Here is a 19654-nt window from a genome sequence, read left to right as displayed (position 1 = left end):
AAAGCTATCTTTATATATGCATAGAGTATCTCTGGAAAGATATAAGGACTTGCTAGTACAGATTGTCTTTGGGAAGGTGTGGGGAGAATTTATCCCCGTTTTGTACAATTAAATTTTAAACCCTATAAATTTATTACATTATTGAGAAAAAATTAGAATTTAAATTAAAGAAGATATTGATAATAGTGTCTTGTTCATGTCTCAGATTGTTTTAATGTAAAGGAGATAATGTATTCAAATTTGCTTTGTAAACATTAAATTATATATACATTTCTGGGGAGAGATGGCAATGAGATTCTGTTTTTACTTTGGAGATGTGCATACATTGATGAGGTACTCTTGCAGCTTCTGACCTATTGCTGTAGCCATAAGAGGGTACATTTTTTAAAAGTGGTCTACACTTGTTATCTCCTTTTCCTCATCACTTAGATTCTTCTTATAGTCTGCCTTCTGTTTGTCCCTCTCAGCTAACATTATATACTTTAAAGTTAACAATACTTTCCTGGCAATGAAATGAACTTTTCTCTGAGTTCATACTATCTGACTCCTGTGGAGCATGTGATGCATAAATTCTAATATATGCATGTATGTATGTATTTTTGGCGTTCATGGTCTAGCACTGTCTTGTTTATTCTTCTGCTTTTTCTTTTTCTTTCCAGCAGGTTTGTTTCATTTATTCAACAAATAATTATTCATAATTTACTTTTGACAAGTAGTGTGCCAAAGACTAGAACCATCTAGAACCATCCTTTTTTCGAATTCCAGTTATGTATTTTTAGTAGTTTACTAAGCACATAAGTCACATAAACTAATGGTATCCAGAAGTGAATTCAATTCATCATCTTCACTCCTATTTTTTACCTAAATTTCGTTTTGAATAATTTCAATTTATTTTATGTCTAATAGCTGATTAGTTTTTTATTATATTTCTAAGATGAATTTTTCAAGTCAAATATTATACCACAAGAAAATAATGGGAATTTTATCTGTTATTTTTACATTATATATTTTTTCTTCCAATATTTCAATGGTTATTAAAAAAAGAGGGATACTATATGGAATCTTTTTTTTTGTCTCTGATATAGCATTTTTAATCACATTGAGTAAATTAAATATTTTTTCTGTCTTAGATTACCAAAATTTTATTGTTTTGAAAAAAAATTTAATCAAGAGGCATTAAATTTTTCATTGCCCTTTTTAAAAACTCATGTTCAGTTTATATGTTGCCTATGTTAATCTTTGAATTTTCAGAATATATTGATTTTTGCATCATGTTTTATTATTTCTGTACATGTGAACTAGATTTGTTAGTATTTTTAAAAATTTTCCTTTGCATTCATTTATTTATGCAATTAGTATTAAAACTGAATATAAAACAGGGAATACTCAAATACTGTTGCTACTCTTGCAGAGTTTTAACTCTACAAAGCCTAATTTTGTTTCATTTTGCTTTATTGTTTTGTTCTCTTTGTAACTTTTTTATGATAGAGTTATGTTAGCCTTATAAAATCAAACTTCCAAGCATTTTTTTTATTTTATCATTGGTAAGAATATTATCTTGAGGTTTACACTTTTACTAAATTTGAAAATTTTGTCCTTCTGGCCTCAAATCCCCTTTATAAGAGGTAGAACTTTGACCATTTATTTTCAGATCTTCCATAGTTATTACTATTTCCACCTATTTTATTCTCATATCAATTTTGTGAATATATATTTTTCTAGACAAATTTTTTGCTCTATTGAGACTTTTTAAGTTATTAGACATAGATGTAAACCTGTTATTCCAGTGTACAATAAAAATATCTCATCTGTGGCTGTGATTATATTTGCTTCATCATCTCTAAACTTACTTTGTGTTTTCTCAACTCTTTTTTTTTTTATAAGACTAGGTAGTGGTTTCTCTAGTCAACGTATTCTCTAAAAGAAACAGCTTTCAATGTTTTATGTTTCCTTATTCATTAATAGCTAACTATATCTGTATTAATTCTTTCCCCTTGCTATTTTTATTTGTTACTTTTTTTAAACTCAAATTGTATACCTACTTAATTTTCATCTGTATAGATTGAATAATGAAAACATTTAGGGTTAATCATTTCACTTGGAATAAACCTTTGTCAGCATCCATGCATTTTAATTATTTTATTATTGTTATTTTACTTGAGTATTACAGATTTTTCCCTTTTAGATAACATTTTTGTAAGATGATATTTTTATTTGCTTCTGTATTCTTGTGATAGAATCCAATTTTTCTTTTTTCGATTAGCAGTATATGCAGTTTGAATTTATCAATTATACTTTCAATTGATTTCACATCAAAGGATTATTTTCAGTGTAATAAAATTACTTATTCCTTAGGAGAAATAGATTCTTAGTTGTCATATTTTTATAAAAGCTTTTAATTTTGAGTAACAATTCCCAAAATAGACCCCTACAAATTATTTTAACTCAATATATACCTTAATAGACTCTCCCGTGATATGTATTTCAGACAATATTACTAATCATTTAGATTAAATGATTTTTTTCTTATGCAATTCAGAATTTAGATAGAAATGAATATTTTTTGTTTCATAGTTTTTATACTTCTAATTTTCCAAAGTTAAAAGCATAAAATATGCATAATTATCTTACATTGTGTATACTTGTCATTTCCCAAAATATTTTGATACAATTCTATTTTGATTAAACTTTATTGGTAATTTCTATGAAATTCTTCTGCTTCATAATTTGAGGAAAAATGTGCAATAGAGATCTCTTTTTCAATAGCCTCTTGTTTTTCACTACGGTTATTTGAAGCAGGAATTTCAATTGTTATAGGATAGAGTTGGAACATGAATATGAAAAATATCATATCTTTACTGGGAGAGAAATATTTGCAGTAATAGCTAACAAAATAATTTTTGTGTCTAAATAAGCTAAATATTATTTGAAAAATTATTTAACTTTGTTTTCTATCTTAAAGCTTCTGGAAATATTTGGTCTATTTAACCAAATCTTCTATTAGAAAAATTTGAGTATTATGTACATTGTTATTTGTGTTATTTAATAATGGGTATCACATATTTTATTTGAAGAAAGACTTCCACTCCAAAAAAATCTATCAACCTTTGTCCTGCATAAGTATCATCACATATATGAATACATGTTATATAGATATAAAGAAAGTTTTCATCAAATTCCAAAGTATATGTTTTAATAGATGGAACTTTGTCTTAGGGTATATAATATAAGATATTCAGAACTTCTGTTGGATTAAAGTATTAACTATTACAATGAACTTGAAGTGGAGTGAATTTTTATTCTGAATTTAGCTAAGAAGTATCTAATTGTATGTTACTAAAGCCATTAGAGGAGGGTAGAATGTATACTGTAATCTGTATCTGAGAAAATCAAGATGTAAAATATTACATATATAAAAGTACGAGGGGAAAAGGAACAAAAACACAAACAAAATGCCCACCATGTAATTTTTCTAGCATCATATCTATTTCACAAATAATGTTCAGATTCCATACCATATCAGCCACACGAATGTTTTTGTTGTCTGTAATTGTCCTGTTATTCTAGTTTTAGTTAATTTTCACATATCTCAGCTCAGTTTCCCAAGGTATAATGTCAGCGAAGTTTTACCTTTTTTGTTTTTGGTAAAAGAATCTTCCTCTTAATTCTTTCTGACTGAGAGTGGGTTATTTCCTGCATGGCAAATGCTCAAAAGCCGAAGCTTTTAGGAAAAGGAAATTTGAATAGATTCCCAATCATAGAGAGGGAGGAGTCCTGGTGCCTGTCAGTCACTTTGTTGAATATTGTTATCATTGCTCTGCACTCATTTCCACTGCTGCCCAATGATGGTTAGCCTCCATCATTCCCACAATATCTGTCCTTGGTAAAGTAATGTCTTGCTGGTCTCAGTCCCAGTAGATTAACAGCAAGAGCCAAGGAACTTGTCTTTTCAGCTTTCCACATAAAAGGAAAATTTAGCTTTTTCTTTCCCCAATTACATGCTATTGCCTATTAGGATAATCAGACTGTAGAAATATGGAATATCTGTGTATCTTTCCTATATGCTAGAAAGCTGAAAGCATGTTCACTTACTATGGTGGAAAGATTGGGATGTCTTCATTCCCTATTGATAAATCACAGAAAGCCACTGCTTAACTAAACTTCTGTTGTGCCCCCCTTCCATACACCACCTAAGGAAGAGTGGAAGGTCTTTCTTCAATCTTCTTGCTAAGGCAGTGAATAAACTAAACCTAACATTAAGAATTTTGAGGTTCACACCTGCTAATTAACCTTTTGGCTGGACATTACACTGCTCAACTTTGGAAATTGCATTCTTATTCAATTTGCTAATATTTTATTATAATGTTTGGACCTGTTACTTTTTTTCATGTCTAACTTTTGATATATAATGGTATAAAGGTTATTTAGTTTATAAAATAAATAGTGAAATTATTCATATTTTTTAAAGAAAATATCCATTCTTTAAAAGTTAGAATAAATTAAAATTCTAAAGCCTCAATATTAAATACTTTTAAAAGCTTCTAATTCTACTAATTCTAATAGTAATAATCATTATTAGATACTTACTATGAAATGTTTTACTAATGTATGTTTAATTAATGTTCCAGTTTACTCTGTGATATTTGATATGTTCTAGAGTTTTGAATATGACTTATTAATCTAACCTTGGTTGTTCCTTTATTATAAACTTTCAAACAGTTACCATATCTGCCAATATAAAAATATATTTTAGGAAGAAAAAAAAAATGGCCCTCTATGATCTAGTCCCAGTCATCTTCTCCCCCTATTTTTCACTCCCTTTCTTGCTTTGCACTTTATACTCTAGCAGCATTACCTTATCAGTAGGTCTCCCCATACAACATGTTCTTTGCCTTCGAAGATGGTGCCAGCTCTGCCCTTCATTTTCCCTTTGACCTCAAGAGATATAAAAGCATAGACACATGTTGGCTCTGAAATTAAACTATATATGTGACTTCAATGAAAGTTATTTAATCACTCTTGTCCTTTAGTATCATCTGTAAAATGAGGGTACTGTTAACACTTCATAGGGCTGTTGTGAGGATTAAATGAGTCAGTCAGTATATGTAGTACCTAGAAGAGAGCCCTACACTTAGTTAAGTACCCTATACAGTTAAATCCTCTATGCATTATTGTTTCATGAGTGTAAGTTGTTCTTCCTCTATGACTGAGCTTAGAGACTTTTGTTTTTAGGAACATGTTGCCTTCAGAATCCAAAGAAACCTACTAGGTATTGTGCTTTCTTCTTTATGGTAGGGAATGTGAGATGCAGTTGTCTTTTACTTTAACTGGGATATACTGCCACATACCTGACAACTGAATCTCTAAACTTCACTCGAGTGTCCAGTTGTAGGTTTATCTTTCATCCTTTTGAGTACAGGTGTCTTAACAAAGTCTCCAGCACACTCACCACCTCTTGCTCAAGCTGTCAGATCTGCATGATGTCAATGTAATGAATCACTGTGACGTTTTGTGGGATGTCCTTATTGCTTCAGATTACATATATTATTACTGAAGACTATTGACATATTCCTGAGGCAAAACTGTAAATGAATATTCTTATCTTTACTCTGTGGATCTGAACTTTTTGATCTCATTTTCTAATTGGAATGGGAAAAGTGTGTATTTGCCAAATCAGTGGCCACATGCAGTGTGCCCATTGCTGTATAAATCTGTTATAGCAATAATACCACATCTGTTACAGAAGCTGCAATCAGGGTTACTCTTTAGTTAAGCCTGCAGTAGTTTACATTCATTCTCCAGGTATCATCTGGGCCCAGCAGGGCCCAGGCTGGTGAAATAAATGAAGATATGACAGGGACCACTACCATTTCTCTCCATCCTACCTGTGCCCAGGATATGATATTGTGTTTGATTTCCTCTCTTGGCTGGATTTTCAGATGTTTCCATGTAACCTTCCCAACTATTATAGCTATTATAGCACTTAACAGATGAGAGGCCCAATGCAGGGATTACCGCAACCCACAAGTGTATAAATTTCAGTTATGCACTTGGAGCCTGGTGGAATAATGGCTGACTAGGTCATCGTCTCAGTGGGCACACAATGAACCAAACTTTAGTCAGGCTCCATTTTTTACCTTACTCCACAAGTCCTCCTTCTTGTGTCTCCAGGTATCACTGTTGATGAAGAACTTGTGTTAAGTACTCCTGGAAAGGGCTGATTATTCCCGTTTTCCCAGTGCACAGTTGCCTGGGTGAATGGCCATAGTTCCCTTTGGGGAAGGATGAGGGGAATCATTACATTGTTTACTTGAAGGATGTTGCAGCCTTCTTCCTCCTGGGGACCCAGCCACCTCTTTGGTCATCAGGTTCCAGCTCTGAAAATTGACTGATGTCTGCAAACTGAACAAAATATTGTGATTTTTAATAGGGGTGACTACATTCTGCCTCCTGACTTTGTTCATCTTCCCTCGACAATTTCTCCTATCAAAATCCTGTCTATTCTTTTTAAAGGCCCTGTTGAAATCCCACTTCCTCTCTGCCTTCCCATCCTTATGACCTTAGTTAGAATGAATATCTCCATACTCTGAACTCCCATACACATGTGATCACACTCTGTTTTGTATTATACTTATTTATGTATATATTCTACCCCTGTTTGACTATACATTTATGCAGGAACTGTGTCTCATTTATCATTTTATTATTTAAAGTACCCCACTAGGGCTTTGAACATAAAAAGTAAGCTATGAAAGTTTACTGACTTGACTTTAATTACACCAGCTCTTCTGCTTTTAGCCCTTAATAAAACATGTTCACATTCTATTTATATAATATTATGTAAATGTAAGCCTATATACTAAAGGATAAAAATATTTCCACATACGATATATGGAACCTTATAGATAATTTTTGAACAACTTTACATTCTTTTTGATGTTAAATATCGAGGTTTTAATTAATCAAATGGCAAAAATTTATTATTCGAAATGTTGTTTCTTACAGATAATTTGTGGTAAAAGCCTTTCAGTGAATGAAATGACTCTCAGCACTTTGAAAGAAAAAGGCTACAAAGCTGCTTTCATTGGAATAGGTGAGACGCTAACTTTTAAATATTTTTATTTATAATGTATTTTTTTATTTCCTAACAATATCCAGAAGAATGACTGCCTTAAGACATCTTCGTGATAGAAATTGCATTTGTTCAGGGAATAACAGACAGAAATGATTGGCCAAATAACTAAATTTTGATTTTATAAGTAGTTTTGATGCTATGTCTTCATTATGGGTAAACTTCAGCAAGGGAGTCTTTTGTCTTCCCATCGTCTCACCACATCATCATCACCTATGGACATCTCTAAGAAGCAAAATGTTTTCAAGTTATGCTGCTGAAGCTCAGAGTCTGTCTTGATGCCGTAGCTTTCTTTTTATGATAAAACAATTAACTAAATTGACAATGAAGGACAGAATTTACTGTTTTTCTTTTTTCTATTCATTTTTCAAAATTTCCTAAAAACTTTTTTTATTTGGTTGAATTTTAAAGATGTTCAGTCATAGCTCTGAAAGTCCCATGCACAATGTATAGCTCCTAAGGCAATTAGTGGACACTGTTATTCTGTATTTTGTCTGAATATCCCGTGGAGAATGAATTTTCTAACATTTTTTTATTCTACTTATTATTTACTGAGAGACCAGAGGGAAGAAAAAGTTGATTTAACTTGGCCTTGTCTCATGCACTTTATATTTATTCACCCATATGATGTGCTATGGATAATTATGACAGATTGAGTATGTTAAATTGTTACTCTTTTTTTTTTGAGACAGAGTCTCACTCTGTTACCCGGGCTAGAGTGCCGTGGTGTCAGCCTAGCTCACAGCACCCTCAAACTCCTGGGCTCAAGCAATCCTCCTGCCTCAGCCTCCCGAGTAGCTGGGACTACAGGCATGCGCCACCATGCCCGACTAATTTTTTCTATATATATTTTTAGCTGTCCATATAATTTCTTTCTATTTTTAGTAGAGACAGGGTCTTGCTCTTGCTCAGGCTGGTCTCGAACTCCTGAGCTGAAACAATCCACCCGCCTCAGCCTCCCAGAGTGCTAGGATTACAGGCGTGAGCCACTGTGCCCGGCCCTCATTTTTAATATAAGTCCATCCTCATGGTTTTTACCTTGTCTTTCTCTTTTACAATTCACACTCTTTGAATATGAATATCTAAATAATAGACTTACATAAAGACAAAAACTTTTCTCATATCTTTAAGTGATCACACACTGGGTAATGTTTGTTTCAGGGCTATCCTTTTCCATTGCATTTTTAGAATGAAATCGTCATTAATGCTTCATTGCCTGCTAAAATTTTCTTGTTAGAGTGCCATGTATTTATTGTCTTACCATATAATTGCTACCAAGTCTAAGACCATCTCTGTCACCCTTTTTATTTAGATGAAAAATTTTCTAAATAATTTGCACTTGTGTTCTAGCTCCTAAATGTCTGTATTTAACTTACTTCCTTTCAGAAACTTGTGAATGCCATTGTCATCAGTATTTATCTACATTATCTTCATTTAAATATAATAATCATTGTGTACATCAAGAATAGGAAGGAGAAAAGGTCTGACATTTTTCCCTAGAGTTTTAGAAGTGCTATACCTGAATTTAGTTTTACATTTCAACATTACATTTGTATTGGGAATCTAACGTGAAGAAGTAGGGCAAATGTCTGTAAAGTATATTCTACTAATACCAGCAATGTTAGATCAGTATGTTTCTATTATTCTCAACAAACACATGTTCAGAAATGCTTGGTCAGGCCGGGCGCGGTGGCTCACGCCTGTAATCCTAGCACTCTGGGAGGCCGAGGTGGGCGGATCGTTTGAGCTCAGGAGTTCGAGACCAGCCTGAGCAAGAGTGAGACCCCACCTCTACTAAAAAAAATAGAAAGAAATTATATGGACAGCTAAAAATATATATAGAAAAAATTAGCCGGGCATGGTGGCGCATGCCTGTAGTCCCAGCTACTCGGGAGGCTGAGACAGGAGGATCGCTTGAGCTCAGGAGTTTGAGGTTGCTGTGAGCTAGGCTGACGCCACGGCACTCACTCTAGCCTGGGCAACAGAGTGAGACTCTGTCTCAAAAAAAAAAAAAAAAAAAAAAAAAAAAAAAAAAAAAAAAAAGAAATGCTTGGTCAATAATAAGTGAAAAATTTAGTAAGGAATTAGGTCTGAAATATTGATGATGTTATCAAATAACTATTTGAAATTCACCATTTTGCTTTCCTACAGAAGTTATACCTAAAGGATATGTTTTCCATTATTCAAGTATATGCTGATATAATTACATGTAATTCTATTAACCTTATCTACAAAGAATATCTGTACTGAAAAAATATGGGCTAAATAAATAACCAATACATTCAAATATCTCCAAATTAATTGCATAAGAAGTAAAGTGTTACAAAAATTGAGAACAATTAAATGGTATATCACTATGAGTAGTTATAGCCATAAGAGATACCTTCCATCTGAAAGAATCAATAATGTTTCAGCTTTTTTTTCCTTTTATTTCATTCCAGTAAGTCCCCTTACATATGTTACTTGATAATGCTACACCTATTCACAATACAATGGTCTCCATTTGACTTTGCACTGAGGTGTGAATGTAACATTTAAAATGTAGAGTCCTTTCATATTTATGTTGCTGTGAATTTTCATGCTGAGAAGTGATTCTTTTGACATTTTGGTGTAGTGATGTGAGGAAAGCAGTTATTTTCTATTTCAGTATTTTGTATGAAATATACACAAGAAAGTTTCATTGTGTCATAAAAAAAAAAAAAAAAAGCTTCAGTCCGTAGAAGACAAGTAGCTTATCCTCAGGAAATGTTTGTTTGACATTCTTGATTGTCGATTTGGGAATTTATGACCTTTCTGTTACCATATAACTGCCTGTTACTTGGACAGCCTCACATCCTTACGTGCTTTTATTCATTAGCCTTGTTCATTAGCCTTTGTAATTAAACTTCATTCACTTATTTTATCTACCATTTCTCACTGAGTTTGGAGGAGTAAATGGTAGAATAGGAATTCCGTATTATTTGATGTAGGTTTGGTCACTTTAAGAAAACAATAGAGGGTAAAACAATACATGTATTTAGTTTTCTCTCATGTAACAATGTGAGGAATCTTTAATACCTGAATTCCGTCTTTGGTGTGTGGTTGGTTACCATGTCCACATTCTTGCTAGTGGAAGTGAGAAAGACGGAAGGCGGCTCCTTTCATCATAAGTTTCTGACTCAGAAGTTGCACATATCACTTCTGCTTTTATCTCATTGTCTGTAACTTGATGATAAAAGCATACCAAAAGCAAAGAGTATTGGGAAATGTAGCCTTACCCGGAGGGATATATTCTCCATTAAACTTCCAGTGTTATAGAGAAAGAGGATAATAGATATGGCAGGAGGAGATAAATAAAGATCTCTTTCACAGGTGTGCATCGCCACTGACACAGGAGATCAGTAAAGTAGTAGCAAAGGAAAAACACCTAAGACTTAGTGTATACATGTTGGTTACATAGAGTATTTAATAAATGTGAAGGTGCTTTTTCTTTCTGTTGTTGGGAATGGCAGAGTTACAGATCTGTATGTATAACTGCCATCTTATTGTGTGTTAGATTATGTGAAAGAAAAAAAAATATTTTCTATTAAGTATGACTTAGTAAGGGTAGTTCAATAAACCCATTGTATTAACATAAGTGTGTTCTTATGTTTCCTGATTTTTAATATTGCAAGTGATATTGCTAGTGACAAGTCTCTCACTTTTAGATTTTTCCCTAACTAATGCTAACAGAGTCCATTAGGGAAATTCTCTCATTGTATGTGTATCATTGTTAGTTCTAAAGAGGTATGTGTGTCTCTTTACCCTTGAGAGGTTTATTTTCCCCTAAGTAGTGAGATAAAGCCTATGTCTTATTCAAAATTACACTGTTATATTTGTAATAATGGGTTTTTTTAAAGACTCTAAATGTTGGTATTTTTACTGAAATAAAAGCACCTGCACAGTGTGTTACTGTCAATGTTCAAAAGTAGAGTTAGAACATCTACTATACAAGTCTTTTTAAAAATATTGGATGGTTCTCTTTGGTTAGTATTGAAACCAATATAATGGGTTACAATCATTGTTTCCTTCTATTTTATAAAAATGAGAAAATAATAGAATAGAAAATATCAAAATGTATTGCCCATGGTTAGGATAAGTCTTATTTTGTGAAAAATATTTTTCAATTTTTTTGTGTTTGTTTTTGATGTGTGTGTTGGCACATGAACACTCCATTAAAAATAAAATGCATTTTTAAAATGTGGCTTAATAAAGTTTGATAGCCATTGCTATATGTTAAGAACCCTGAGGCACTAATGACCTTTTTCTCATAGTATGCACAAAGCTTATCAATAAGTAGCTGTTACATGAAATAAATATATATATTGAATGGCTGCAGTGTTCCAGGCACTGTGATAAGAATTAAAAATACAAAGAAATCTAAAGTCATTTTTTCCCTTGGTATTAAATTGTGTCAGAAAATCATAAGAGATTCAAACAGAGCAGCCATATTGTACAACTTGCAGAGAGGGATGTGGTGGGCTGGGCTGGGCATGGGTATAGTTTTTTTTTTTTTTTTTTTTTTAGGTTTGAGGGTGATTCTATTCTAGAGCTAGGTTTAAAAAATACTACTCTAGAAGACTGAGGGGCTGGACCCCTAGTCTTTGCTTCAGAGGAGCCCATTTCTTTTTCTTCTTTCTGATGGTCCATCTTCTGGGAGTTTCTCTTTCGTATCCTTATAAACAGGGTAGTGCTGAAAAAGTTAACAAACATGTAAGGGAAAGAACATCCACTAAGACAGTTTAAGATAACTGATAAAACTTTTTATATTATTCTGAAAAGGTTTTTTTCTGAATTTTTATTTTTAAAATGTAGGAGAGAGAAAGGGAGAAACCATAATGAAATTTATGATAACAGTCACAGTAGACACCATGGAGCAGGGCCTGCAGGAAGATATTCTGGAGAGGAATAGTCACTGTTTTACCATCAAATGCTTTACTGTGTCTACCTGAAAGATTTATCTTTAATTCACTTCTTGTATCACCACCTCCTTTCCTCAGTGCTACTGGAGAACTGCTGTGGCCTCCTAACCAGTCTCTTTAAACACAATTATCCATACAAAGGAAATAGTGATCTTGCTGAAATCAGATCTGATTGTCATTCCTCATTAAAACCCTCCCATAGCTCTCTATTTCCTTCTGGATAAAGAAAAAGACTATTCTATAAATGCTTTCAAAGTTCTTCATGATTTGGCCACAGCTTATGTCTCCGGTCACTTCACTCATTAAATTCTGTGCGTCAGTCATTCTGAACTGTTTCCAGTTTTACCTTTTCTCTATTTTTTACCACAATTTTTGAACATGGTCCTGAATTCTATTTTCATATTTAAGTTCTTAGCTTAGATGTTATTTTTCTATATGATGCTGTTCCACAACAAAAATAAATAAAGGGAATCTGATTAAATTAAAAAGCTCTGCACAGCCAAAGAAACTGTCACGAGAGCAAACAGACAACCTACAGAATGGGAAAAAATTTTCGCATGCTACACATCCGATAAAGGACTGATAACTAGAATCTATTTAGAACTCAGGAAAATCAGCAAGAAAAAATCAAACAACCCTTTACTTGGAATGATCCACTCCCTACCTTTGCTTTTTACTTTTTTAATTTTTTTTTAATTTTTTATTTCAGCATATTATGGGGGTACAAATGTTTGGGTTATATATATTGTCTTTGCCCCTACCTTCACTCTTTAGCCTGGATAAATAAAGCCTCTTCTTCCTGCTGCCTCCCCTCCCCCCCGCCCCCACCCCACACACCTTTATGTTTCTGCTCCTTTTTTGCATGTTCATACTGGACTTTGTACTTTACTACAGCACTTTTTCCCTGTATTATAATTGACTAGTTACATGTTTGTTTCCACCTTTAGAAGTTGGACTCTTGGAGGCTGAAGATTTTATTTACCTTATTCATTGACAGATTTTTTTTGGTGCCTAGCAAAATGCCTGGCACATAGTAGGAAGCTTATAAGTATTTTTAATCATTAATTTTTAAGGCAACTGTTTTGATTATTTTCCAGAATAAATTTATTGGATGTTTAAAAATGTTGGCAATTTTTATGGCATTGAGCAAACCCAGGAGAAATGCATTTTACATTATTATAAGGTTATTATCACACTATTAATGAAATAAACAAGTAGAGTAGTGATTTTAGCAGTGGTAGCATTGGTAGTAGTAGGAGTAATAGCTATTATTCCATGCTCAATTCTTAATATGATCTGTCCCATTAACTCTTAAAATGGCCCTTGAGGTGGATATTCTTAACACTCTTTTATGGACAAGAAAATTAAGACTAAGAAAGGTGAAAGAAAACTAGTGAATGGCAACTGAAGCATGGAAAATGAGTTTCATAGAGAAGGTAGGAAAAATTTCACAAATTTATACTTTAACAATGACTGATAGCCAACATATTAGCTTATGGTGCTGTCTACATTTCAACATCTCACTCAAGATTTTTGAACATGGTGACCTTATACTCTGAAAGAATTAGTCCTTATATTTAACCTCACTTTTCTTTCTTTCTTTCTTTCTTCTTCTTTTTTTTTTTTTTTTTTTTTTTGAGACAGAGTCTCGCTTTGTTGCCTGGGCTAGAATGAGTGCCATGGCATCAGCCTAGCTCACAGCAACCTCAAACTCCTGGGCATAAGCAATCCTACTGCCTCAGCCTCCCGAGTAGCTGGGACTACAGGCATGCGCCACCATGCCCCGCTAATTTTTTCTATATATATATTTTAGCTGTCCAGATCATTTCTTTCTATTTTTAGTAGAGACGGGGTCTCGCTCTTGCTCAGGCTGGTCTCGAACTCCTGACCTCAAGAGATCCACCCACCTCAGTCTCCCAGAGTGCTAGGATTACAGGCATGAGCCACTGTGCCTGGCCTAACCTCACTTTTCTTATTATTGCCATAAATTGGGTTTTCTTCAGTTACCATCAGAAAATAATATTTTTTTAAATGTGAAGATTTCCAAATATTATAACAGCTGAAGAAGAGGTAATTACAATTAAGAAAATCCATTGAGAGATTGTGGTATTAAATTTGCTACAGTGTGGCTTTTAGTTAAACCTCTTGTGCCTTCTTAGCACCAGAGTTCTTCTCTGTAAAAGTTATTCTTAATTAGGAATTTCTAAAGTATATACTTTCTATTTATTTAGAAGACAATGCAATAAAGTTTTTAGACCACCCTCTTTACTTCTGTCCCCAGATAAAAACTGAAATTGTTTAGACAGTATCCACAGTTATAAATAGGTTATTTAAAAATAATAAACCTGACTTTGTTGGAAGCACAAAATGGGTCTTGAATATTTTCCAAATCCCCCTTTTTTTTAAATTTGTAATATTGCTTAATCTAGTGTCACTTGTAAGTACTTGGATCTAATTGTGAGGTGGTTCCCAAGAATTTGGAAATGAGGGAAATAGAATTCCAGCTGAGAGTTCATTAAATCATCATTTAATGAGTTCGAGTAAAGCCTCAGAAGGAGATAAAATAGATGTAGGGCAATCATTCTTTGATCATATTAACACATCTATAGAAAGCACATGTTAATCTGCAGAAGCAGACAGTAGTGGCTGGTCATCTTCAGAAGTGGAGGAAAAAAAAAAAAAGAATCTGCAGAATTATTGGCAGTGTCTCTTCAAAGACACCTGAATCAATGGACCCGGAGTCCTTTCAGCCCATATTATAAAATGCGTAGGTAAGTCCATTTTAAAGACCTCTAAATCTCCCTGATCTGATTCCAATCTCACCATGCTGGCACTAATTCTTAGTTTGATTATGGGAGATGATGCTAATCATGCCAGTAAGAGTAATCCTGGTCCCTGTGATGATTATCTTTGTCACCCTAAATCATTCTGCTTCTCCCTATAATATGATGCCCTAATAAATGCCTCAAATATTTTTAGTAGCTCTTGACTGCATTCAAAATAAGGCAGATTGTCTTACTTTCACTTTCAACAGGCTATGATAGCTGTTTGAATCTACCATTTAACCTTAAATCTACCACCTGATAGACCTCTCCCACCATTCAATATCTGCTTACGGCTACCACTTATAATTTTTTACTATAGAAAATTATAATTTGAATCTGGAAGGAGATGTTATTTAACATATACTATGGATATTGTAGTCTTCTCAGACTGCTATAATGAAATACCATAGACTGGGTAGCTTAAACCACAAACATTTATTTATTTTCTCGCAGTTCTGGAGGCTAGCAGTTGGAGATCAGGATGTCAACATGGCTGAGTTCTGGGGAAGGACTTCTTCCTGGCTTGCAGATGGCTGCTTTCTCCCTATGTGTTCACGTGGCCTTTCCTTGGTTCATGTGCATGTAGAGAGAAAGAGCTGTGGTGTCTCTTCCCCTAAGGGCACAAATCCCATCATGGGGGATCCACCCTCATGACTTCATTTGAAACTAGTTACCTCCCAAAGGCTCCATCTCCAAATACCATCACATTGGAGTTTAGGGCTTTAACATATGAATTTTGAGGGGACTTAAACAGGAATCATGATGTCCTTAACCGGCATCATGACTTTTTTTAATGTGATAATCATCCTATAGATCTGGTTAATTTTAGGATAATTAACAAAATTAGAAGTTACTGAGATAGTGGATATTGTCATAGAAGACCTAAGGAACACTACAGTACACAGCCCTTAATCCCCATCCCAATTCAGTGAAGTTAAATGTGGAATAATTCAAGACTACATTGCATACGTATGTACGAGGCGCGATGATTTTCAGGTACAGCTAGGAGGCGTACTACTGGATGGCCATTTTCACACCTCAGAGCACGCAGTTCTTATCCTTATCTTACCTCTTTGTGAATAACTGCTGTATAAAATTTGGTAAAATAAGGAAGATCTTTACACATAAGGAAAAGGGTTAGTAAGAGAGAAGTGAAACATGGTATGGCAATGGCAGAGATTGATGAAAATTAGAGGAAACTAGGAATATTTCTATAATGCATATCCTATATATTTCTTTCTAGAAATAATCTTTCCACAGTATGGAAACTGGGAACTTTTCAGGATAATTTGTTTCTAACTTGTTACTTATTTCCTGTTTATACATGTTAAGCTACACTATCTTTAGTTAGTAGTATTAGATAAAATGGTTTAGTATTCTTTTTCTTTGACATCTAAACAGCTTCTTTTACTTTAAATGCTTAAAAGCTGTGTGCTCTAAAGTGAGACCGTTGCTTTCAAGAGACTTTATTAAGCCATTATTTTTTAAAGCATCAGCTCTATGTTACAAGCAGTATACCGGAAATTTACAAGTCAATTTTTTCACCAGATCTTGCTTTTGAATTGTTTAAGGAGTGTCCAACACAATCATGTTGTTCCCGATTCCCCAAATAGAATCTGGTTTGATTATGTTACTCTTTCTCAATTTATTAAACTCATATTACTTAGTAATATTGTAAGTTAGTTCAGGAATTAATATATGGGGAAACCAATTTTGCAATAGTGATTAATTTACAATAGTAATTTCATAAACCCTTATAGTACATTATTAAGCATATTTACTGTGAACATTTAAGAAAAAGTTTTTAAATTATTTACCTTGTCTCCAAATATGTAAGGAATCTTGATGTGTGTTATCATCTTCTGATTAACCATGCAGTGCCACCTGGTGTGCAGATGGAAAGCACGTTACACATTAGAGGCTCTGTTCACACCCACCCCCATCATACACAAACTTACATGGCATAAAGTTAACAGATGTTCATTTTGCTTGTGTTACTGAGATAAATTGTGCATCCACCTCTTAATTCGTAAGTTAAATTTGTAGAACAAGATATTGATATTTGGGTTAATCAGTCAAAGATTATGTTAATTCATTCAATTTATGGGAAGAAAGTCATATTTAATTGGAAAATTGTTTCCTTGAATCTTTACGTTTTTATTTTGTTTCTACTCTTCCTTTTTTTTAAATTTATGTGGTAGTTTTGTTTGTTGAGTCTTAATGTGTATATTTATTGATAAATTTATCAATGCTAGAATGACATAGTTTAAAATTGACAGCTATTTAATCTCTGGTTCAGTTTCCCTTCACTGGAAAAAAACAGCCTCTCTTTTGTCTTTTATAAAGCGTATACCATAGTCAGGTGCTTTTCTATTCTTCTTATTCCTATAATGTTATTAGTGGCTGATCACATTTTAAAGTGTACTTTTAAGCTTCTACAGTATATTTGGTAGTGTGCTAGAGTCTATAGATTGCAAAATAAATTTTAAAAGGCTTTGATATATTTAGAAAAACAATAAAACTACTTAAATGCAATTAACAAATAAGAATTTTATACATATAAATATAATAAATATAGTAGCTACATATTTTGATGTATTATATTCTGTACAGAAGTTATTTTTAATTGTCACAAAGTAATTTTGAATTGATATTATTGATAGCTCCATTCACATATGTATAAATCATGTCCAAGAGATGTTAAATGACCTCAAATGCTAGAACCTGGATTTGAACTGGGATCCATCTGAAACCAAAAACTTGTTCTTAACCAATACGTTAAGTTAGCGTAGCTTTTATAACGATTTTCAAAAAATTGTGTCCTTTTAAAAATGTATTTTAAATTAATTCTTTTTAAAAAATTGTAAAATATACATAACATAAAATATATCATCTTAACCATTTTTAAGTGAACATTTCAGTAGCATTAACTACATTCATGTTGTGCGACCATCACCACCATTCATCTAGAGAACTCTCTTCATCATGCAAAACTGAAACTTTGTACTTATTAGACAACAGCTCTATGAATTTGACTACTCTAGGTACCTGGTATAAGTGGAATTAGATATTATGTGCTTCTTTGGGGGTGGGGGGAGAACTGGCTTATTTCACTTAGCATAATGTCCTCAATGTTCATTCATATTATAGCAGGTGTCAGAATTTTCTTATTTTTTTAAGGCTGAATAATATTCTATTGTACGTATATACCATATTTTGCATATTCATCCCAATGGACATTGGATTGCTTCTACCTTTTGGATATTGTGACTAATGCTGCTATGAACATTGGTGTACAAATATCTCTTTGAGTCCTTACTTTCAATTCTTTGAGGTATATATCCATATATGGTATCGCTGGATCATTTGGCAATTTAATGTTTTCTACAGCAGCTGTACCATTTAACATTTCCACCAGTGCACCACAGTTCCAATTTTTCCACATCATTGACATTTGTTATTTTGGTTTGTGCTTTGTGATAGTAGCTATCTCAATGGGTATGAGACAGTATATACTGATTTTTAATTCACTTTTTATTTGCAGCCTGCCTATTACCAACAGAAACTTGCAGTAGGAATATAGAAATGAAAAATGTTAAAAATATATAGGTTAAGTATAGAATGTATCAACTGGATGTATTAGCAAATGAAGACCTCTCTCATAAGAAAGAAATGGCATTTACCTTTTATGATATTATGAAGGCCTCAGTTGGATTATATGCCAACAGGATGAAGACAGGGAGCCAAATTAAGCAGGAAGATCAGTTTGGAAGGGGCAAATTATAGAGAAGAGTATTAAGAGACAGAACTTAAATATCTTCTCTTTAAATTTCTAACTAGTAAAAAAAATTGAGTCACCTACAAAATTTTTCTATAAATAGATATTAAATATTTTAGATTTTGTGGGCCATATGGTCTCTTTTGCAAATCTCATCCCTCTGCCTTTGTAGTATGAAAGCCGCCATAATGTATGGGTAAACAAATGAGGATGACTATGTGTCAATAAAACTTTATTTAAAAATAAAGATTTGGTTAGCAGGCTATGCACCAAGGAATTATTTAAGAACATTAATTGCTTATATTTTTATAGTTTTGAGATAAGAAAAACTATTTTCTTATAGTTTTAAGATTAGAAAAACACTTGAAGTCCAGGTGCAATATAAATCCAATTAACTTTTGTCTAATACTACCTAACTTGTTTTGAGTATATATGCACCTGTTTATAGAATCCTTTGAAGAACACTAATATAAGACGTGTCTTTGAAGCAGAAAATATATCTGTCACTAATTATTTTGTACTAGCACTTTAAAATAGCTGAATTTAGATAAGTCTCCACATTTTAGTGTTCACTAAAGCACCTAGGTTCTTCACATCTTAGTTACTATTTTAGCAAATAGCTTAGTTGAAAGGTGTATCCAAAAATATATTTTTTCCTGATGCTATGTTTGTGTTAATTTTTTTAAAAAATTACTAATACAGCTAAAGCTGCTATTTTTGTTTATTTGTTAGGTGTAGTGTTTTATCCTTTTTTTTTATTGCTTATGCCAATTTATTGAGTGTTGGTATACAAAAGATCTATATATACAAAATCTAGGAAATTCAATTCAAAAATATACATTTTAATGACAATTTTATTTACATGATATAAAAAGATATTTTCCAATTACCAGTTTGATCTTGTTACAAATACATTAATACATAATGTATTACTCTGTATCACTTTTATCTGAATAAAAATAACATTGTGACACTCCAT

At 32.9% G+C, this 19654-nt stretch overlaps 1 protein-coding gene across 1 annotated transcript in view; it reads left to right on the top strand.

The window, feature by feature from the left end:
• Positions 1-19654, top strand: part of DPYD (dihydropyrimidine dehydrogenase) — a 799420-nt gene that overhangs the window by 253055 nt on the left and 526711 nt on the right. The window contains exon 8 of the mRNA XM_069478264.1: positions 7006-7093. Coding sequence (XP_069334365.1) covers positions 7006-7093 — 88 coding nt within the window. The remainder of the gene's footprint in view (positions 1-7005; positions 7094-19654) is intronic.

This window comes from Eulemur rufifrons, chromosome 8 (assembly GCF_041146395.1).
Source record: "Eulemur rufifrons isolate Redbay chromosome 8, OSU_ERuf_1, whole genome shotgun sequence".
NCBI lineage: Eukaryota > Metazoa > Chordata > Mammalia > Primates > Lemuridae > Eulemur > Eulemur rufifrons.
Note: the sequence above shows the minus strand (reverse complement) of the source record. Positions and strands in the feature narration are given on the sequence as shown.